General features: G+C 41.5%; 2 protein-coding genes across 5 annotated transcripts; one reads left to right on the top strand and one right to left on the bottom strand.

Annotated features, from left to right (window-relative positions):
- Positions 1-265: 265 nt before the first annotated feature.
- On the bottom strand, positions 266-17,274 carry AKIRIN2 (akirin 2). Of its 4 annotated transcripts, none has more exons than XM_065632118.1 (5): positions 16,633-17,274; positions 5,480-5,623; positions 4,746-4,880; positions 938-1,009; positions 266-625 (listed from the first exon to the last, which is right to left on the bottom strand). In XM_065632118.1, exons 1-5 carry the CDS (start codon positions 16,832-16,834, stop codon positions 615-617), a joined length of 564 nt encoding a protein of 187 aa, XP_065488190.1. In that variant the 5' UTR covers positions 16,835-17,274; the 3' UTR covers positions 266-614. The 4 variants fall into 4 exon arrangements, with proteins under 4 accessions (XP_065488190.1, XP_065488188.1, XP_065488189.1 ...); XM_065632116.1 differs by having other exon boundaries at positions 4,746-4,895; XM_065632117.1 differs by lacking the exons at positions 266-625; positions 938-1,009 and adding an exon at positions 1,891-2,068.
- LOC135986920 (spidroin-2) lies at positions 16,833-17,489 on the top strand. Its single transcript, XM_065631475.1, has one exon. The coding sequence runs from the start codon at positions 16,833-16,835 to the stop codon at positions 17,487-17,489; it is 657 nt and encodes a 218-aa protein (XP_065487547.1).
- The last annotated feature ends 5,945 nt before the right edge of the window (positions 17,490-23,434 follow it).

Consider the following 23,434-nt stretch of genomic DNA (forward strand, 5'->3'; position numbering starts at 1 on the left):
CAATGATACACTGAAAAATTGCAGCAATAAACATTTGTTAAAGACTGATAGAATAAATAAAAACTACAAAAATGAGAAATCATATAAACCCATTCTTAACCCCCAAAAAAGTCATGGAATACAGAAATGCCCTCCTTCACTATTTCACAGGCAGTACTGTGGGCTATTTGCTTAAAATTGTCCTGGGATTACATTCTAACTTAACTCTGATTATAGCTTTGTTGTAGTGCACAGTTATGAAAACCACACTAACTTCAGTCAGAAGTGTCATTCTACGTTTTTATTTACACAACCAGTGAAGGGCAACTTCTAGAACACCAGCTTTAATCCTTTACTTTTTCCAACTTATTAACATAAGAAGCCAAATTGTAATGATACAGCAAATGAGGCCACTGGTATTATTACAGGTAGCAAAGGTCCACATCCAGGTGGTACTGACATCAGGGAGCACTCCAAAACCAGTTGCTGCATAAGAGTGGTTGCCACTGACAAAAGCTTGAAATAACCTGTATTCACAGGGGGAAAAAATATGGCATTGCTGCAAGTCTTTACTGGGACAGCTTGCAACAATAAAACACGGTGTATAGGGCAGCCCACATATGCAGAAGTGTGATTCATGAAACGTCTGGAAAGAGAGAAAAAAAAAAGTTAATGATGGAGTTAACAAATGCCAGCTCTATCACAAACCTGCTATGGCAATATCAAAACCTGCTTCAAAAATAAAACCAGCATGTTATGGGAGACAGGTCTAGGTGTTTTAAACAAAAGCTGCATTTTATCTCACATCTTCCTTCCAGCCTCAGTCTTCGGTATTACCAATTTTAAGTATTTTATCTTGGGGCCTAGCAGAAGCTTAACAACAAACGATGGCCGTTTAAATTACTGAATGTTCAGTAACTGAATGCTGCTACAGGAACCACAAGAAAGAGATACTCACAACTGGCGGGCTGTTCTCCATATCGTCGCATGATTTGATCATGCGTGAACTTCACAAATGCGTCATATTGTTCTGCAAGCATGAAGCATTAGAAGTGTGAGTATATTAAGTATAATTCAAGCTGAAAAATATTCAAGGCTACTTCTTTATACATATAGATCATATAAAATAAACACACATCCACTAACAGTAGTTTCAAGTGACTTTACAGTTCATAGCTGCCATTTCCTTTTCACCCTCAAGAACAACAATGCAGCACGTCCCCTTAATTCTTTCCCTTACAAACTTTTGTAATGGGAAAGTCAGTAATATGCTCGTCAAAGAGAATTATGCTGCACATAAACAAAGACTTCAATATACCTAACACCTGGCTAAGCATTGGACCCTATATATTGATGTAAACAAGTGTGCCCATTTCACAAATCCATAATGGAGGCAGAGCAGATAAGCAGACATGGCATTAAGGTCAGTGCCAGGGTTGGAAACATAACCTCCCTCTGCTCCTATCACTACCAGATGTAAGAAAATTAATTCAATGAAATGGAAACACAGAATTACAGGAAAGGGATTTGCTACGGAGTTAGAATATCTTTTGGTGACCACCAGAAAATCAAAAGCAAATGACAAACTAAAAAGATGAAATGCTAAGTGACTAACACCTGACTAATTCTAATCACAAAAGCAGTCACAACAGGAGACATCTACTTGACTGTGGACTTCATGAAACAGCTACTGTGTAATCTGAAATGAAGTTTAGATATCAAATGTATTAATTTAGCTTTAAACTAAGCATTGTTATTTTCCAGAAAGATTATTCTTTCTATACACACATACATACAAATACATTCGCAATATTTTATTCAGTTGTAATATTGCACTCATCAGCAGGATATCACCTTTCAGAATTAGGAAATTGAACAAGGAGAGTAATATCTACCAGATGCCGCTCCTCTCCATTCCCCTTCCTCCCTTGTGGAAAAATACATGTGCAGCAATGTGGGGTGTTCTGAGAAAAGGGCAAGGTCAAAGAAGGCAATCTTCAACCAAAAATGCAGTTAGATTTGTAGTGGTTCCTAGTCCCACAGGTTTGCCCCATTAAAGTCCCCATCCTCTTGCAGGGAGGAGCTTCACCTTCGAAGTAAACAGGGTATCAGTAATCAGCAAGTAGTGCAGCAGCAGCCCCAAGCACGGACCTGACCCAACGCTCTAAGGACGTTTCATCCCTAACTGGAGGGGCCTGGGGTGACAGCAGCCAGCTCCCCTCTGCCCGCAGGCAGGACCTCTGCCTCCCTGCGGTTCTGACTGACGGCTTTTCAGCAGCCAGGCGAGCATCTTAGCCAAACAGCAAAATAACACAAAGAGCAGACTGAAGGATCTGTTGCCCAGAAACCATTTCCAAAAGTAACACCAAGCAACTAGAAATTTTCCTAAAAGTTTCTAGAAGGCCAGAAACCAACTTGAAAGTTTCTTCTTTAAAGGTTTAAGTCAACATACACAGTTGCTTTGTTGCATCATCTATGTTAAAAAGTTACAGCTTTGGAAATTTAAAGAATCCACGGTTACTAGAAATCCCCTTTCTTGTAGCATTCAGATTGGGAAAGTTAAGCAATCCAAAGGTAAGAACAACCTACAGGGACCCGTTTGAAAATTCAAATGAACACCTGTAAAGATACTTACACCATTGGCATCCTGTACCATATATGTTCTAAGTATCTATTTTAAGTCAAAAGGTGGCTAAATGCCATGAATACAAATATGATTACTATACCCTATGACTTGACCTTTACTATAAAAAGCTGTTTTTCACAAACAGATTCTAGAAAACCTTTAAAGCTACAGTTTCCCTCCTTTGCTGGTTTTAAAATCTGCAAAGGATCTTGCAAATCGAAGTTTATGCTAACACAGCGGTTTCAGGTAACAGAAGCAGGAAGGGAAATCGGGGCATTACAGTGATCTGAATTTTCCACTTATCAAACACTCACTCTGCATGAAAGGCAACCCTGCTCATGAAGAACACAGGAGAGGCAAAAAAGGGCTGTATTTGGCTAACAACCTACAAGAAAATAATGATCCAGAAACAAATGAGGAAAGTATCTGAGATTCAAACATCCAGCTAAGTGATGTGAAAGAAGCTATTCAATTGATATTTACTACAGAATTTCCAGTTCGTTTCCATTGACTTCACTAGTTTGTAAGAATGAGGATCACCTTACTGTACAAAGTTTAGAAAAAGATAATAATTCTGTCACCAGAAAAAGAGAACTGGCTGCCTATGTAAGGAATTTCTAAATTCTTTTGACAGTCTCTCTTTCTAAATTCCCATATAATGCTGAAAATTTATTATTTGCTTGATATATGGGAGTCAGTAACATGATCATTCTAATAGCTCTTTCGATGAACATCATCCTAAGAACAAGTAAACCTAACTCATCTCACGGTAAATCACAACCCTCCAAACAGAAAACATCCCCGTCACTTCCCAAAACCAAAAACGACCCATTTGGGCCTGACAGAACACATGCAAGGAACTTCCCAGAGAGGCTCCTGCTGCAAAGAACTACAACTTTGTACTCAGAAAGTGTCTGGAACAAATGTAAATATACCTGGTCTTCAAATGGTTATTATGATCATTACTGAGTGAAATGCATTTAAAAGAATGCAAGAAAACGACCTGATTCCTTACATACATATATATATATTAGAAGAAAAAAAAGCTCTGCAGTGTCCAAATTCATTAGTCTGAAGCAGGTTAAAAAGAAAAATGCAGAAATGGAACATCGGGCCCAAAACAACAGAAGTATTTAGGGCTCTAGTTATAGTTGTAAATAGATGTAGATTTAAGAGAGACTTCCAAGAATAGTCATTTCTTACATAGCAATGGCAGATCAGGAAAAGAGGCTCAGGTCCAGAGACAGTACTGTCACAAGCCTGACAGCTGTCACTTTCGGCATGGACATGCCTGTAGAAGAGTTTATTCTCACACCTGGAGAGCTTTACAAGCTTTAATTCTGGTGTGCTTTCAGGTGGGAAGCAGAACAGCCATGGGTATTCAACAGCAGGTTTGCTGCCAGGGAGTGCACTCAGATGTTACCATCACATTAAATATTAAATTAGACACCGAATCATACTGTGAAGTCACCTACCTCTGGAGGCAACGGAATTTAGGTGCTCAAATGCTAGCAAGATTCTTGGAAGTAAAGGAAGGTAATGTTTACAATGCTGACATTGATGTGATCCTTATGAAAAGGTAAGTTGGCATCAAGCACCAAAAAGATCAGCCGAATTATGTGAAATACAATTCAACAGAGCATCAGAAATGCAGCTAAACTACTGACGCTCAGGCAGATACCAAATACCGCTGGCAGCAGTATAATGCTAAGTACTGGGAAGAGAAAGGGAAATCTTAAGGTACTGTCCTCTTGCCAAATTCCAGAAAAACGAAGTCAGTTCCCAAGCAGGGGAAAAAAAAAATCCTTCACAAAGAGCTCTTAAGCCAGTAGAATAGACAGTCTTTCTGGCAAAAAAATGAGGAGGAAACGATCAACTCAAACATGACAGCAAGAGAAAGTTCTATCTGAAATAAAACCACTGTTTCCTTTGATTAGTAATATCCAGGAGTCATAGTTTCTACCCAAGGCAGCACAGAAGAAAAAAAACTATTAAAGAGACATCATTTTTTCTGTCCTGTATGTATGCAATCTCATTCCTTAACCAGATTAGGTCAGAAAAAGTAGCATAACACAAAAATTGAGAAGAAGTTTTAAGCTTTCAAACTCATCCTAACACAGTATTTTGAACTATAATATACCTGCAAGTTTTGTGGTCAAAATTTCTTCATACTCTTCACGGATTTTCTCTTCACGTTCTTTCAGCAAACGTTCACAGATCATTCCAACTTGTCTGAGAGTAAACAGGGGCTGTTCTTTTTTCAATGGTGATGATGCTGCAGATGAAGTACCTAAGATTAAATATTTGGGCACACCAATTTACATTTACGACTAGTTCAGAACCATTTTTATAATCAGTTTTCTTCACATCTTTTATATTAAAGGAACTTTACAGGACATTTGGAGAAGTCTTGCTCTGCTGTCGGAACACTCTTAAGTTACCATTAATGTGAAATTGGACACACAAAAGGAAAACATCTGCAATGGACAATAAGCATGGGTACCAAAACACCAAGAGTGTTACACTGGCACTGTGAACATCATTTACATGGCAGTTGCCATGTACAAATTTATAAGCTTCTGTTTTATGTAAAAATTACAGTACGGTGCAGTTTTGCAAAGATAGGTGCCTTGCAGAAGCCTATTACAATATCAGTGGCAGGGTATGCTGGATGGTATCTTGAGAACAAAGCAAGCTTTGTTGTCCTACTGATTCTTAAAATGAAAAGCTACAATCTTGCATCTCAATTCTAGTATGGCCAAAAAAGCAACAGTAATTGGTGAGAAGGTGCCATAAACCACCAGATAACTAGGGAAAATTATTTACACAAATAGTCTAAGAACACATAGCAGAATCACAGAATTTTATGGGTACCTGGCAAAGCTGGTCCAGTAAGGAGAAATGCATGTGGCTGTGCATCAGTAGAACAACAAGGATCTGTCTGCTGGAAGCTATTTTCTAAGTGTCTCCTCTTCTGCATGCGTTTGTACTCCTGTTTTATGTTGTACAGAATTTGTTCTAAAAGAAAAACAGTAAGAAAATTAAGCCTAAAATAATTACATTTCAGTATTTCACTTAATGTCATTTCCACTCAAACACCAAACGCTGCAGATAATTAGCAGAGGATAAAAGCTAGACTCTTAAAAATGGCTTTACCTAAGATGCCTACAATGTAGCTAACTAAAAGAAAGGTAATTCCAGGCTGTTTTTGCCAGGAGCACACTACTAAAAATGCTGTTAGTTAAGGTCAGGTATTGGTGTCAGAGTACTGCTAACAAAAATAAACAGCATAAAGTTAAAATTCAGGAACTATCAACTATAGGATATATTTGTACAAAAAAAAGGCTACAGAACTTCTGCTGGTATTCATCGTCTTCCCTTCATACATTTTACTTGCAACCATCTTTCTCCCCCAGACAATTCATACAGTTAAGGGTAACAAAAGACTCCAGAATAAAACATGCACATGAAATACCATTTCTCTCTGTATAGTTACTGACATTTAGGCAGCAAAGCGGAAAGGAAAACACAATTTAGACAGAATATGCATAAAGCAACTACTGCTTCAATCTCAAGTAATTTGAAACTGACAGACAAAATACAAAAGCTTTCCATTTTTGACAGCCTCGAATCTAGCCAAATAAACACAATGGACAGGTCAATGGTCTCTTTTAAAGGAGTACGGGAATATGTAGTTCAGAATTTGATTGCACTGAATAAAATACAGTAAATGCTTTTAATAATCTCATCTCCATTGTATAATCACAAGGAAAAAAGTAATGCTTGCAACAAAACTATCAATCCTGTATGCCTTCTCTCCAAAATGCCAATGTATTATAAAATGCTAAAGAAAAAAAAAGCTGTTTCTATTTTTTACAGAGGATTTTCACAGAGACTTCCAAAGGATCCCTCTGTATGATAATTCTTACTTTCAAATGCATTTTTAAAAATGTCCCTACAGTATCAGCTTCCACTGGGACTTATAGACTTTTGACAGCTTGCCAAAACTCAGATACATACAAATCAACGTGATCATGGCAGAGTTGCAAAGGACTCCACTCACTCAGTACTTTCCTACTTCTGTTCAGCATTTTAGCAATACAATACCATGAAAATTTCTCAACTAATTTTAAGGTTTGTAAAGAGTACACTGTTGAGGTTCCTTATTTGAACGTTTCCTAGTAAGCCACCATGTGCAGCAAGTAACTTCAGCTACCAGCTTATTCAGTCAGTGGCTGAAGCCAATGCCAGACCTAGCAGCAGCAAACATTTGCCAATTCCTAGGTCACAGGTTTAACTATTGCAGTGGTTCTTCAGTACCAGAAGTCAATCTGGGGGCTTCCAACTCATAAGAAGAGAGGAAACTGTTTCCAGTCAACAGGAACACCAGCATTTTCAGCGAAGGAGCTGCTTGCTTTGGATTTTGTCCACTGATGAAGGGCTTGCAATTTATACCTTTTCAGTTCCATGCCTGCAGTACTTGTACAATTCTCAGCTCCCTGAAGGGTGATCAATAACTTGGTTCAAAGAAGCAGCAAATGCCAAAGATATAATAAAGAAGCACAGCATGGCAATTAAGAGAAGACAACTAGGAGGAAAACTAGGGGAAAAAGTACTCAAGGGTGGCTGGAGGATTCATGCTTTTTGTAGGACAAGATACATACACTCCAGCATGGTACAGAAATACATAAATTGGGTTAAACCAAGATGCAGTCAGGCTTCCAAAATTAAATAGAATCCCATGTAGAATTTGTCACGTGCATACATATTGCATCAGTCAGAAAATGGCCCGACAACATTTTTACTCAACAGCATTATGGTGGGAAAACAATACCTTTCCAAAGAATCAAGTGTTGTTCTAGCTAAAGCAACACTGCGTAATTTTGAGTGGGAACCAAATTAGCTCATAACATAACATCTGTTCTAAAGCACATCTACACTATGAGAAACGTGACTGCAAATATTCACACTGTATTTACATTAACCGAAGAATGTAACAGATCACATGCATCCTTCACTACAACTACTTTGTCTTGCACATACTTTCCAAATTCCGTATGAGCTGCAAAAACATCAGCCAAATTTCAGATGTAACAACTTTGACAAGAATCTTCTCTACAGTTCTCCTTTATATTATATTTTTGCAGAAACATTCTCAAACCACAGTAACCACCAAAATCACTAAGGAAAAAAAAAATAAACAGACTCTGGTCAATGGATAGAACTCCAAGAGGTAAAACAACAATCAGCCAGATTTCCTCCAGCCCTAACAACCCCTTCAAATTAAATAGGGAATAATTCAGAAGAAATGTTAAAACATCAGCCAGAAGAGAAGGAGCAAAAGCAACAGGGGGGCAGTAGAACATGACAGGGAGGGAAAGTGGAGAAATCAGGTACTGAACTTTGGCTTTGAGAAAACAGTAACAACTGGGATATAAATTAAGATCTGTGCACCAAGGATACATGATTCTATTCCGAATTATACTGAATAATAGACACAGACATCTCAGTGATATCACAGTAACTTAATTTGCTTCTGATTTGTCCACACTTTTTAACTTGCCATCTTCAAATCTTGCTCTGAAAATAAAAAAAAATCTCAAATGCCACTGACAGATACACTGGGAGATCCGCATCCTGACAAAACCACTTTGACAGTTTGCATTACTGTAACTTCAGGTAAAGGTATAAAATTAAGCAAAGTGAGGTGGAGGAGGGGACTATTTAAACATGACAATACACTGTCTACATCGCAAACAGTCACCAGGAGAAAAGAAGTCTGAAATCTGACATCCTGACTGAACACCTGTTGAGCATGCACATAACCTGGTTTGGTAAATGGTATTCCTCTACTTAGTCTAAAGAGATTTAAGGCACTACGGCACAGCACAGAGGACTGGACTACAAGCTCTGCTCAGTACCAGGCTGCTAGTAGGCAAGATGAATGTGAGAATGACTCACCTCATACTTCCCAATCTCCATCACTTGTAAAATGGAGATTAATAGTCAAGAAACGCAAGTTTAACATAGCACCAAATTGTTCAATGACTTCTCACATGAATGATCAGGGAGTAATGCTTCAAATTAAGCAGGCACATTTTTGCATCAGCAAAGACTATTCAGACTTTTTTTTTATTAGCATGCGGTGGCATAAAATCCATGCCTTTAAACAAAACTACTTCACTGTGAAATGAAATGTAATCTTGCAAATATTTATGACTGACTTTAAATGAAAATTTGAATGCCAAATTGAATAATTTTGTCTTTTAAAAAACAAAACCACAAAGCAACAACACACACACACAAAAACCCAACAACAACAACCCAACCGCAAAAAAACCCCACACAAAAACCCACCACAATCTAGGAGAGTAAGAAAAGTTTTCTAAATGCACCAAGTTACTTCTGGCATTTACAGTTTTTCCTAATAAATCCATAAAAATATCTGATGAACAAACATATTCTGTTCAAAACAGTTTTTAAAGCATCTCAGCACTTGACAGCAGCCACGAAATATGAAGGCAATGCAAACCAGACAACTTTTCAACACCACCTATACTGTAAACATCTAACTGTAAAGCTCTTTAAAACTCTGTCCCACTTAAACAAGGCTGAGTTAGTAAATCTTGCTCTCCAACCTAATTTTGATCCCAGAAAACCTTCCTGTCTTTTCAAGTTCAGTTTCTTAACCTCCTTTACTTCCAATTAGCTCTGACTGCTCTCTCTGCAGTTGACAACTGAATTAAAATGCGCGTTTAACTGGTGTCAAACACAGGACAGGGTTTTTCACGTGTTCCTCAATGTGGAGGCCCAAATTGCCTTTTTCAACAATGACATGCGTTTTAACTAACAAATTATTTTATACATAAAAATTTACAATCTGAAAGTGCATTCATTAAAGAAAATCTAATCTAAGTGAACTTCTCGAAGACTATAATATAAACTGAAGAACTTGAATCATATATATATTAGAACTCACTAGATATTTTAAATAAAGACTTGCATCCACCTTATAGGTACTGAAGTTCAAATCAGACATTGTACATCAGGCAATAACATTTTTAAGATGACAAACAATATCTTTAATGTCAATAATTGAACATACATCACTGTGGCCTATCCTCAGTTTATTTTTAATTTCACTTTATCCCCTGTGTTCAGTGTTTCCTACTGGTTAGAGATACCTCTGAAGGCAAAGGGCTCGCTAACAGGAAACACCAGGCAGAGGTGCTGAAAGTGAAAATCAGGCCTGATGAATTTGGGGTACTACAAGAAAAAGCCACGCAGTAACACACTGAAAGGAATTAGTACTTCATAAATGACATTTCAAATTCAAGATGACTATGAATCCTGGTCAGGTATGCGAGACTGTATTACATGCCCCCTTCTACTCCTTCAGGTTCAAGGCTAAAACAAAGAATGACAAATTAAGATGGCTACTATCTTCAACATGACTACTGAAGGTATATGAGATTCAGTTAAATACATCTGAATATAATTAAATGCATACTTTTTTTTTTTAATCTAGAGCTCTGTGTACTAAGAGCATAAAGTTGAGTACATATGTTAATGAAACGTTGCATTAAGATGAAGGACAGCATTAACGCCAGTCTTTCAGAATTTCAGATATGGCGAAACCAAACTTTCACATTTCAGCTGCTTTCACACCCAGTGAAGAACGGATGAAACATGAAGGGGGCAATTCAGAATTCAAGTTTGATATCTGAAATATGATTTGTCACACTAATGGATTACAAAGCCAAATATTCATTCCCAAGGAGTGACATCGTCTTCTTACTTCCTTTAATTCATGATAAAAAGTTATTCTTTTTCAAAGTTCTGTCATCTAATTACTTCATCCTGACCTGTAATTACCTAGAAATTATGTAGAAGGGAAACAGCAGTTCAACTTGAAAAGGTAACAAGGCAAACAATTATTTTCTCCATTTTAATAACTGCTTATCAACTATGAGGGTGCTGATTGTTTCCCCTGAAGGATTTTTTTTTTCTTTTTTTAATTTTGGCTTGATTTTTAAGCTACCAATCTCTCATCTCAGTTCCTGGTTTCTCTCATTTAGCTGAAGGAAACTGGCGAAACACGAAGGAAGGTGACTCAACAGACTGAAATCAGAGTAGCAGTTTTCTTGGCCTGAAATGGAACCTAAAGTTCAGGTTTCAGTTTGCAATGTCACCATTCAACATACGCATTCAAACCTGAACCATGCCCAAGATTTCTTCTAAGTGAATCAATCAAACACTATCCTGATGTCAACAGCATACATCTTCAGGGATTTTCAGCTCCTGTTAAAGCAAAACTGCTTCACTGTCCTCGTTCAGATTTATAACATTTCCATTAGGCTATCACCCTTATTCAACATTTAGTTGATGCTACCACATCCTAGTTTTGGGTCTCCCTAGCTGACTACACAACATCAAGAAGCTAACTTCCTCAAAAGGCGCCATTCCAGCAGAGCAACGGGCAACACTGTAATTCACTTTTTATATTTACTTAACCAGGGAATCCACAGGCACAGACGGAAATTAAAATAGTCCAGATATTGCTCTTACTCTCTTGCTTTGGTCATAGACATCAATCACTCCAGTTATGTTTCTTAATTAGGCATGGCCTGTGAGACTTCAGTAATATAATAGAACGTATACTTCTGGAACTCATGCTCACCTCAGAGGAGCATGTTCTAAGCACCTGAGAGAACACTGATAACAGGAACACACTGACACTTGACCGCCAGCATATGTAGCTACAAAATGGACAGAAGCAGCTTGCAATGGTCTCTGTGGCACAGAGCTGGCCACCTTGAGATCAAATTACTCAAGGTCTCGGGCTGATGAAGGTTCTGGTTCTTCCACAGCAAGTCAGTTGCTCACATAAGCATTAGCTCATTCGGCAAACGTGATTTCAGGAAATCTCAGTTCTCCTGATCAAGGGGTTGAGGAATGAAAAATAAATCAAGCAATGCAAAATGTATTAGACACAGCAATTACCTCTTTCTCTTCACATAAAAAATGTCACATTGTATATATCAGTCTTGCCACTGAAAGAAAAAACTGCTTCAACATTTTATGACATTTACGACCAAGGGTATTTAACATTTATAGTCACCACAGGCATCTATATAGAAATTTCTCATATAAATTAAATTACCAAGTCCAGATGCAGCCATGATGTGCTTTTTCTTCTGCCCTTTTTTTTTTTCTTTCAGGGTGGGAATGTTTTATTTTTTAAAAATCCTAATGATTTCTGCAATACTGGAGCACAATGAGAAACTTGGCATCTCACGAAGTTAATTTAGCAATAAATACACATGCAGATAAACGTTAACAAAGCAGAAATTAAGCAGAAAGAGATGCAGCACCGCTAATATGCCACACTCTAAAGCCATCAGCTCTGTTCATTTCAAAGTCAAACCTGGACATGGCCACTGTCAGACCAATTTTCAGACACAAGTAGTTCAGTTTGTTCAAGAGGCCAACTGAAAGGTCATAAGAGGACAGCCTACAGGGAAGACTTAACAGCTCTTCAAAAAGGTCAAAGTAATTTTCTTGCATTAACTTCTAAAATTTGTGTTAATTAGATCCATTTTTTTCCAGACTATTCTGTGAAAGAAAAGGGTAGAATGGCAAATTTATCTACCTTCTGTTTGTAAAGAGTCCTTCATGAGAGAGGGACTTTTAGAACCAACTCAATTTGCCATCTTTAACTAGAGATGTTTGCCATACAACTGCCATTAGAGCTGCAAATACCAATTATGCATACTTATTACTAAACAGTGCATTGATTCAATAGTTTCTATATTCTGTCAAATGTGACATTATCTCTGCTTGGATTTCAACCAGCCACCCGCGTTGCAGGACTGTTCTCAATAACCCCCACCCACTACAATTTTTTGGTTTGCAACATGGGTTAGTTGCTGGGGAAGTTTTGAAGCAGATGAGTGTTTCAGATGGAAGACAAACTGCATGTGCAGATGGAAAAGTTCGTGGATTTTTAGCCATTTGACAAAGTTTTTAAATACACTATTTTTGATTCTACAAAGTTCTAGCTGCAAGTTAACCTCTGATTTTAGGTGAGGAGTACAGAAGAAAGCTACTGATCTCAGTTTGTCTTCTCGGTCACCATTTATCAAGAATTAGGAGATTAAATAAAATACCTAAAGTCAACACGATCTCTCCTCTCCTGCCTTCACTTCTTTGGACTGTATTTCCCATTGTAGCTTCAGTCTTATAAATATTGAGATATGCAGGCTTTATAATTTATAACACTGACCTGGCTTTGAATTTAAAAAAGAGTTTGAGTGTAGGTTGTGGGGTTTTTTTTCCTCCCTCACGCAAACATAATCTTTCATCAGGGTAAAACTGCCAAATAATGGTTCTAAAACATCCAGCAGAGAACAGGAAAAAAATACTGCCACCGCTTCCTCCTTTCACCCTCTTGTATTCATTTAACAGCTTTGAAACAGGACAGCACCCTTCAGACTTCAGAGGAAACCAAACAAGTACAATGCACTATGCACAGGCATCCAGACCTGAGTCTAGTTACTCTGATCATATAGAACAGTCTCATTTGTAGCTAGAACTTCTACGAAAGTAAAACTCATCTCTAGTATTCAAGCAGTAGAAAACTTCTTAGAGGAGCCACTCTTTGAAAACAGAACCTGTCTTGTGCCAGGCAGATATGTTCGGCACCACTTATAGTGAACATAGTTTTAAAAACATAATTCTAGATGCAAACCATGGCATCCAAAAATTAGCAAACATACCCAGAGTATGCTCAAGCCAGTAAGCACAACACAATTACAGTTTGGCTGCCAAATGCATTGAGAAACTGGAAGTGACCTAACAGCTGTTCAAATAACCACAAAATATTAAAACACTCTTGTGAGAGATAAATTTCATTTTGAATAAGCTTACCCTCTCTCAAACAGACATCGTTTATTTGTCTATGACCACTCTATAAAGACAGCTGCTTTCTCATCTGACTACCACACTGTATTCTTAGCTCTCAGCACCTCCCTCAATCAATCTGTATTCTGCTTCCAGATAATTCACTTTTGAAATTATTAACCATGTGATAAGAGTTCTGGTACTGGTATCCATTTGGTGAAGTTAAACACTACCAGGACAGAGAATCAGACAGAAGAAAAATGCTTAAGCGGGAACTTAAAGTATCAGCATCAGGTTTTATATCCAGAGTTGTGATTCCATATGACCATTAATTTTCATTAAACAAAATTCATGCAGACACTTTTTAAGTGCTGGAAATCTAAGCATTACATTAACACAGTCAACTGAATTCTGGCTATTGTTACTAAATTTCTCAATACAAAAACTGAACAAAATGGTGACTCAGTTGGGAACACTTTTAAAATCAGACTGGAATTCTTTTCACACAGAGAGTGAGATTTAACTGACCCACATGTAGACATCTACATCAGTAATGGTCATGTAAATTCATTTTACAGTCAGTGGAAAGTGATACATATTTCTACAGCATACTTTTCCTTACCCTAAGTCAGAGCTCTAGAATAAATCATCTGTTTCTTCCAACTATCAAGAAAACCACAAATTATTAGGTCAGAAGTACATTTACAAAAATCAGATGAGATGAATCCCATGCCATCTTTCAAGTGGCACCTTTAAAACTAAAAGCTCTGTTTTGTTCACTAATGGTCAAAATGAAATATACACAATGTCATAATACCCCTAAATTCAACTGAAAGTAAAAACTAAGAAAGCTGCTTAATACATTTGTACTAGCACTGTATAAAGATTTTTTTTTCTTGTAACAGAAACCATAGAGGGAGCTTTTAAGCAAAATCCATGTAAATGTGCACAATTTACAAATGCTTCAAGTTTTGCTCAAAAGCATTCAAGTGCTGTAAGAGACATTTTGATTTACTGTCCTTCACTTTTCGTATCATACAAAAAGCTTACATAAAACACACCCTTGTCAGTGCAGTATCACCTTTTCACATGAATTGCAATCTACACCTCTGATTTTCTCAAGAGATGAGGCCGGTATTTGCTCACCTTCAGTAACACTTTAGTTTTTAAGAGCTTCAGAATCCTCAAGGTAGGAGTTTAGGTATTACCTCAAATACTGCTGTAGGTTATCTCTGCTGAAAATGTTATTGATTTGTATCCTTTCAGCAATACACATTTACTGGTCAGACAGTATTTGTATTAAATATTCGTAACCTAAGATCTCCAAATCCCAAAGAAACAAGCCAAAATAATACCTTGCAATGAAGCTCCACTTATATTCTAAAAAGAATCAAATGATTTGTGATTTTAAACATCTCAAAGTATATGTAATGCCTCGCTGTACCAGGGAGTGCCATCCATCACAACCCTCATCCTAGACCGCTGACTCATTCAAGATCTTTTCCTAGAGGTGCAAAAAAAACATCGAGGCACTGATGCCAAGCGTTAAGTACTTTGTACGCCCTCTATATATTTCCTCCTTAGCAATTTTTTATTTTATTAAAACCTGTGAAACAATATACGCTGCTATAGTTTTCGGGACTAAGAATATTGAAAGATGGCCCTGTCCTACGTGGAGATGGCAATTTGAAAATACATTCAAACTTACTGCTCCGTAACACTAGCAGTAATCCGGGGCCAACTTTTGTATAAAGGGGAGTACCGAACACAACAGCAGGAGGAATTCAGCTGCAACAAATGCAGAGGGCTTTTTTTCCTGCACACAAAGGACACGGATCCATACCTCAGCGCCACAGCCACTCACGGCTGTGGGCTTAGCCATTCTGAAGTGCATTACTGGAAGCTGCCCACCAGACTAACCGAAGCCAGGGCCAATCAATCCTGCGTGCCCGGCCAAGATTCATTCCTTTCTTCTCTCCCTACTCGCTGGTAAAACGAACTCGGTTGATTTTTAATTGACAATTACACAAGCAGAACTGGAGCTCTCAGGGCCGCTGGTTGACTCATCTCTCACACGTTAAGAATGTAAAAGGGTTTCGTTCTCGCCCAACATCTCCGAGACGAGGAGACTGCCCGATTCCATTTTATCTGCCCTAAAGGCAACTCTCACCCTTGCACACAATCGCTTTCATCGCTCGGTTTTCCTACGAAACTTTTAAGGATGCCACAGAATGGGTCATCCGAGACGGCGGCACGTTTTAAGGGACTGGGAGCGGAATTGCCCCTTTGTTTTATCTGCTTTTGCCTTTTCCTACTGGCGTTTTGCGGGTGATTGATGACAGGCCGCGTTCCCCGCCCTCCCCTTCTCCCGCCCCCCCCCCGCCCCTCAAACCCCGACCCCGATGTCTGAGCAACGGGAGGAGGTGCCGCCGCCTCGGCTCGGGCAGCGCTCGACCCACCGATAATGGCTGCAAGGGATCGAAGGGGGCCCCACCGAGAAGGGCTCGGGGCGCAGGCTGGGAGCGAGCCCCAGCCCCCCCGCAGACTCCGCGGTCGCCGCCCCCAGCGTTTCCGCAGCTCGGCTCGCCCCTGCGGCTCTCCTTGCCACATCCAGACACCCGTGGGAGAGGGGGAAAAAAAAAAATCGCCCATACCCGTCTCCGATGCGAGGAACGCCGGCTTCCCCTTTCCTCAGCACCAGATCAAGCCTCCCCCACCCCCCGCTCGGGTTCCATTCTCCAGCCTCCCCCTCCCGACCCCTCTCCTGTGGCCACCCGCCCGCATCGGCTCAACCCGCCCCCCCCTTCCTCCCCGTCCCTCCTCCCCCTCTCCTGCTGCAAACGGCCATTTCTATTGTGTCTCCGCCGCGGCGGTGCCAAGCCGAGCAGGGATCGCCCCGGCCCCCGCCGCTGCCCAGCCACACAGTCCGACAGAAAATGGCTGGAGGGGGACGCGAGACGCACCCAGCCCTCCTCTCTTCTTCCCCCTCGCCCCCTCCCCGGCCGCCTTGGCGACCCCCTGCCCTGCGCACCCGCCGCCCCCCTCCCTGCCGAGGTCCCCCCGCCGCCGCCCCGCACCCCCACACCCGCCACCCCCAGCCCCCCGGCCGCCGCCGCCTCCCTCACCTGTGGTGAGCCGGGACGACACCTCTCCGAAGGGCGAGGGCTCCATGCGCAGGTATTTCTGCGGGGAGGCGGCGGCGAAGGAGGAGGAGGCGGCAGCCGAGGCCGGGGCTGACAATGGCGCACATCGCCTCCGCTTCGGAGACGCCGGGCTCAGCAGCGGGTCGAAATCCAGAGTCCTTTTCAAAGTGGCGCCGCAAGCCATGGCGCGGGGCGGCGGCGGGGCGGAGGAAGGGGGCTCGGAGCGAAGGCCAGGGGAGACGGCGGCGGTGGTGGCAGCAGCCGGCCCTGCCCAGAGGCGCCTTCCCCGCTGTCTGGGGCGGGCTGGGGGGGAGGGAAGGGAGGGCGGCGGGGAAAGGAGGGGGCAGCTGCGTCAGGGCCTCCGCCGCCTCCCTGTCGGCCTCTCTCTGGGGAGCGGCCCCGGCCCCCCCAGCGGCTCCGGCTCGGCCGCCTGGATCCCCGCTCTCGCCGCCCGCCCTACCCTGGCTGGGCCAATTCCGCCCGCGGCCGGTGGCGGGGCAGGAGCTGGGCCGAGGGGCGCGGGGCCGGGCCCGGCTACCCGGTCTGGGGCGGCCGATGACGAGCGATGGCGGCGGGGCCCGGGCGGCGGCGGCAGCGGCGCTCCCCTCTGTGACTCCCACACCAGCAATATGGCGTCAATAACAACGCCGCGGATTCAAAAACCAGCCCTCCGCACTGCGCCTGCGTTCCAGGGGCGGTGGCGGCCGCAGAGCCTCATGGGACTCGTGGTTTCCCGGCCCCGGCCCCGCGGCTTGGCGGCTGGAGGCCTCCGCGGCAGCAGGACTACAAATCCCGGCGTGCCCCGCGCCGGCCGCCCCGGTTTCCGGGTTCTGATTTAAATCCCTCCTCAGAGGCTGCGGTGTGGGGTGCGGGTTAAGGGATGGAGTTGTGGGGATGGGGTGGTGGTGTTTGCGGAGAGCGGGGCTCAGCCTTGGCCTTGGGGGCGGCTGCCGGGCGCCTTCAGCGCCCCGACCCTGTCCTGGCGGGGGGTGCTCTCGTCATGTCCAAGGGATACAAAGGGGGCGAGAGCCCCGCGGCCTGGCCGGCTGCGGCCGGGGGCCGCATGTTACCGCAGGCGCCGAGTGGGTCCGCCAGGGACTTGTGTCCGCAGGGCGCTTGTCTGTGTGTGAAATAAGCGCGTTTAGCGGCCTCCACGATGAGGGCAGAGCAGGCAGCATGCAGGAGTCAGGCGTACGAAGCGGGTGGAAGTGACAGCTTAGGACAAGCCAAAAAAGGCCCCGCGATGCCAGGAGCCATATCTCGGTGTAACCAACTGATTTCTGTGCAGTTGCGTAAAGGGCTTCTCTTGCTTAAGGAGTGTGGTGAGGGAAGAGGTTCAAAGAGATAAAGCTGCTTGTGGGAAGAGCAGAGGGCTCTTTCCTGTTCAGCTTCCTAATGGAAATAAACTGTGTCACAGTTTGTCCTGGTGGAAAAGCCAAAAGGAGTCAACAGGCCCTGAAATATATGCAACTTCTAGCTTTTCTGTATCTAATCCTGTTAATTTAACTGTGAACATGAAGATAGGTTGTCTTTGGAAGACAAAATGAGGAATATGCCCTCATAAAACTTCAATGCTTTGGTGTTTTTAATTGTCTGGTGAAATGTAAGCTAGCCTTTCTCTAACTATATACATATATAAAACTAACCAAAAAACCACATGCAAACCCAAAACCCTTACTATCATTTAGAAGCAAGTTTTTGCTTCAAGTATACCATGTGTGGCATGTATTGTTGATTAAACCATCCCAGCACCCAGTCTGTCTAAACACAGATCTGATGTCTGTGCTGGTGATATGGTTGTGCAGTTAGTGCAACTCAGGTTTCAGGTGGTGAGGTGACCTAGCAAAGCTTTCTGCCCAACAAAAATAGAAATAGTAATTAATAATTTGCTTTCTGTGACAGATTGCTCATGACAATGTTGGAACAATTAGGTGAAATTCTCCTTAGGTTTGCCTGACTCGCCTTGGCCTAAAACGAATTACAGAAAATAGCAAAATGACTCCTCTGCTGTTACCTTTTCATCTGTAGAGGAAGTACTTGGAGGATTTCCTTGGTAAGGAGGATGCTGACAAGCCTTTTAAAGGCTGAGACAAAATTCTGGTTCTCCATAACAAGGTTCAGGAAATTACTGGTGTTATTACACTGTGATAATTTCCTACTATTACTATACCGGTACAACTCCTTCTGTGGATACTCTTCTTTGGAATAATGGTGGCTGTTTTTCCATTCATTTAATTCTTCATTTCCATTACATTTCCCTAAGCAGATAGGTTTCCCTGTGTTAGTGCAACAGTCTTAAGTATTCTTACCAAGCACTTCACCCAGGAAGACTGAGGCATGTTCTTGCAGGCTTTGAATTAAGGAAACCTTGCATGTTTTTCAGCATATGTGTGGTGCACTTGTTTAGTTTGCAATGTCCTTTGCCCACACAGGACTGAGACAGCCACTTCTGCCTTCATCTCTGTGCTGAGAAGTGCCTGTGTTTGGGTGCGATATTGAAAAAAAAATTAAAATAACCAGCACTTTTCCACTGAACTTAATACTTGTCCCACTGAACTTAGTATTTTATATAGATATACACTGTGCATTCAGCGGCAGAAAACATTTGGTTACATTAACTCACGTGACACCGCATCCTAAGGACCATTCAGGCACTATTTAAGTCAATTAAAATAGTCGGAGGAATCTGACAAAACTTCATCAAGATAAGCGATTAGAAAGCAAGCTTTTCCCAGCCCAGGCGGCATTGTAATTGCAAGCAATTGATTAGAGCCTTGATTGTCCTCATCAACAGACTTATTCAGGCTTTATCTGACTTTTAATTTGTTGAGCTAAACTGAAATAAGTCTGATTTAAGTCAAAATAAGAATTCCCACGGCCCTTTGCAGCAAATTAAACCCAGCTAAACCAATGTAGCTTTGCATGTAGACGAGCCCTAAGGCAGCAAAGTGTCCAACAGCAGTGACAAAGTGCTTGATGGTTGTCGGGGAACATGTGTTTTTACTTTCATTGTGGCAGGAAACACCATAGGGTCAAGGCTGCAAACCGCTGTTTATATTGTTCTTTTTCTACTTACTTATTACATAACCAATTTGCAGTGTCCCATTATGTGCTACATGGGGTGCCTTTATAAATTATATATTATAAGCATTTTTTAAAATAAGTAGTACTCACAAATTTTATTAATACTGGGAATGGGAGACCTGATTTGTAACTGGTGTTGTGCTAAATTTTATTTGATCTGCACTTCAAGCATGACACCTGTTAAAAAGACAAGTCCAGACAGGGGACAATGTTTTGACCTTTGTACAGCTCTGAATGGGTTGGGAAAGTAACCCTTTCAGTGTATTGCTTTGGGACTGCAATGGAAATGGCATAGTTGTCCAAATGTTAGTCTTTATGCATTCTCTTTTCTTCCCCTTCTATTGCTCTGCTCCCCCATTGTTTTTCCTTTTTTTTTCCCTGTCTTTCTCTCATTCTCTTTATATACCATGTTGACTCTGCTTCCTCTTCCTTTTCCTTGAGACATCCTATTTATTTGATGCAGGATCCACATCACAGTCCTTATCCTTTATGCTGTCTAGCCATATTCCTTCCACTTCGCACAGTGGCTCATTTCTCATTAACTGATCGTGCTCACCAACACAGGACTATGGGTCAGCTGAACTGTTGTCTAGGTCTTCTTCCATCTTGCCCCAAGTGAGCAAAAGGCACTTTATGCAGTGTCATTTCACTTGTATTTGGCCATGCATACTGAAGGTTTCTTACCAATGTATCAGGCACACATTTTGGTTGCAGATTTTGTAGACAAAAATGCAGTGGAGGTTATCTGTCAGGACTTCAGTGAAGTGTTAGTGTGGTGCCGAGCAAAGATGGATTGGTTTAGTTGAAAAAATGGGGATTAGCGCAGGAATTGTAAGGTGGGAAAACCAGCCAAAATTAAAATTGAATAGATTTCTTAGTCTGCTTTGCTCTACAGCCACACAGTGCTGGCAAAAGGGAAAGGGTACACAGGAACAGGAGTGGAAGCCAGAGACCAGTGAAGGTCAGCTCTGCTTCTTTAGGTGCTGACTTATGCTTGTAAACTGTAACAAAAACTATGATCTGAACCTGCAACATACAGTGACCTTGAATAGGACAAACATGTTTCTTAGACCTAAGGTATTGCCAGCAGAAGTACAAAAGTATATTTGCCAATATAAATGACATTCAAAACACCTATTTCCTCTAAAATGCTGTATATACTTCTGCTCGTCCATATTCAGGAAAGATTAATTAAAACCAGAACTTGTCCAGAAAAAGGTGACTGTGCTGATGAGGAAAACAGAAATGGAAAATTTACATATTGCAAGAAGTCAAAGGCTTGTTAGTTAAAGGTTTTTGGCCCAACTAAGTAACTCTTTAAGTCTATGATTTTTATCTAAAAGCGCAAGAAGGAGATAAGTTCAGGAGATATTTAAGATCTATTTTAGTGATGCAGACTGTGTGGATACAGGACCTGGCAGTTACCTCACCCAAACTGGAAATAAGAGGAAGATTTAGAAGTGCCAGTGAGTAGAATGAGTTTCCAGAGCACTCTTCCAGTAGCAGTAGCATGGGTGAAAATAGAATCAACCCCAAATCTTTAGATGAGGCTCAGGTATTGTATGGTGTGGTTGCTTTCAGTGGCAGGAGACTATCATGAATGGCCCAGGAAGTCTCTGCAGTTGTTCTGTAACATAAGGTGGCAACAATGAAGTCACAGTGGAACTAAACTTTTTACTTGCAAAGAGGTGAAGCAGTTATAACCCATTTGAGTCAGTTCACCTATATTCAGGATAATACATCAAGGCTATAAAAGGAAAATTACTAAAATCACTGGCGTATACGCATGAATTGTGCTAACAGACCTGGATATAGAATAATTAGGAACAGTCAGTAAAATTTTGTAGCTCTGACTACTGCAATTACCTCGACAATTACAGGTAAGCATCAACACTAGCGAAGTGTGGGTTAGTGCACTTTTCCATCCGTTGTCAATCACAACCTTGAGTAGGTTCACCAAAGTAATGGGGTATAGGGAGGGCAGTGTCATGAAGTACTGGAAATGTAGCTGAAACCTAAACCTAGGGGAAGAATGCCTTAACTCCCCATGTCCTGCACACCCTTACCCTCCACTGTCCAGTGTTTTAATACATAAACATTTACATAATGCCTATCTATTATCTTCTTTCCTTTTTCTTTAGTAAATAATTCACATTTTAAAACAATATATAATATCCCCTGCCTGAATTTTTGGAGAAACACTGCACCAAACTAAACTCTGCTTTGCTCTTGATCTTAAAAAACTACCACAGTTTTTTAGCAGAAAGGAAAACTACATTCCTTATACAAAGATTTTTTTTTTCAAAAAAGTTCTATTACATCTCTGTAAGACATTTTTTCATTAGTGATTAGAAGGGTAAAAGAGCAGTATGGTATTACATATTAACTGGAGAGTAGAATCAAGCCAACCAAAAATTCACTGAACTGGAATGGTGAACAAAATTACAGGGCAAATACTAATCAGGTGAGTAATACTGAATGTGTGAATGAAGAGCCATTGAAGTCAAACAGAGTCGTGAATGTCTCAACTGCTGGGGTGGACCAGGGCCCAGATCCTCCATGAGCTTACACAACTGAGTCAGGCTGAAATGTGGTGAAAGTCGGGCTTTTCTTCCATGCCAGTGTGTTAGTGAACAAACCAGTGTAGGACATAGTGACAACTGAGACATATTAACTATTTCCTACTAATTTCCTTGGGTTGAGGAGAAGGTTTGAGACACCGTCCATTCTGTTCACTTACAGCCCTGTAATTTGGTGTGCACATTGAAGAAATGGGCGCACGTACTTTTTGTTGCAGATCTGTTGCTTCTTTGGAAATTTTGCATGGAAACTCAGAGGAAGCCAGCTGAAAATTTTGCTTTTATTAAATTCAGTTTTCTACAAAGAACTGAGGACTTGAATGAAGACTCTTATTTTCCCAGATCATTTACTAAGGGTTCAACTTCTCTGTCACATCTTACCTGTCTTTTCCATCCTTCTCTTTTTTTTCGGATAGCATCTGGCTACATTTTGTTCTCAGAACCCTCTCTCTCCCTCTGCATCTGACCTCTGGGATGCTCCCTGGTTGCACAGGTGGTATGTGTGTTCACTGTACCATCTATACACACCTACTGCTTAACCTTCTTCTCCACCTCTGATCAACCCATCCCTCCACTTCCCCATCTCTGCAACCCTCTGCCAATCCCATGCAGGACCTCTCACTTAGCACACCTTTTCTGTTCAGAAAACAGAAGATGACCATCTTCTGCTGGCAAATCCCTTCCTCATCCTTTCTTCACCACCACGGGTCATTCTGTAATCCTTCAAGCTCATTTGTTCCCTTTTCTCTCTCATATGGATGCTGATTTTAGGTCATTGTTCTTCTGTGAAGTATGACTTGTTTCCCCACTTCAGACCTTGTTCCCAAAATTCTTCCCCAGACTTAGGTCACCTCTAGCCTGAAGATGGTCGTAAATTACCAGTTTTCTAGAAGTTTCTCCCAGGGAATCTTTAACTGCTCCTTTCCACTCAGTTCAGAGTCTCTCTGTTCCCCATTCCAGCAGATGAAGTTTTCATTCCCCTCCTCCTCCTTTTTCCTCACCACCACTGTGCCCCTTCTTGGGTTGTCCATCTCTTCAGTTTCAGGCCTCACTTTTGGGGCCTGACATTGTTCTACTGATACCTTAATTCGGGATTAGTGTCTTTGCCCCCACACGTTCTG

The sequence above is a fragment of the Caloenas nicobarica genome, chromosome 3 (assembly GCF_036013445.1).
Source record: "Caloenas nicobarica isolate bCalNic1 chromosome 3, bCalNic1.hap1, whole genome shotgun sequence".
In the NCBI taxonomy this organism is placed as follows: Eukaryota; Metazoa; Chordata; class Aves; order Columbiformes; family Columbidae; genus Caloenas; species Caloenas nicobarica.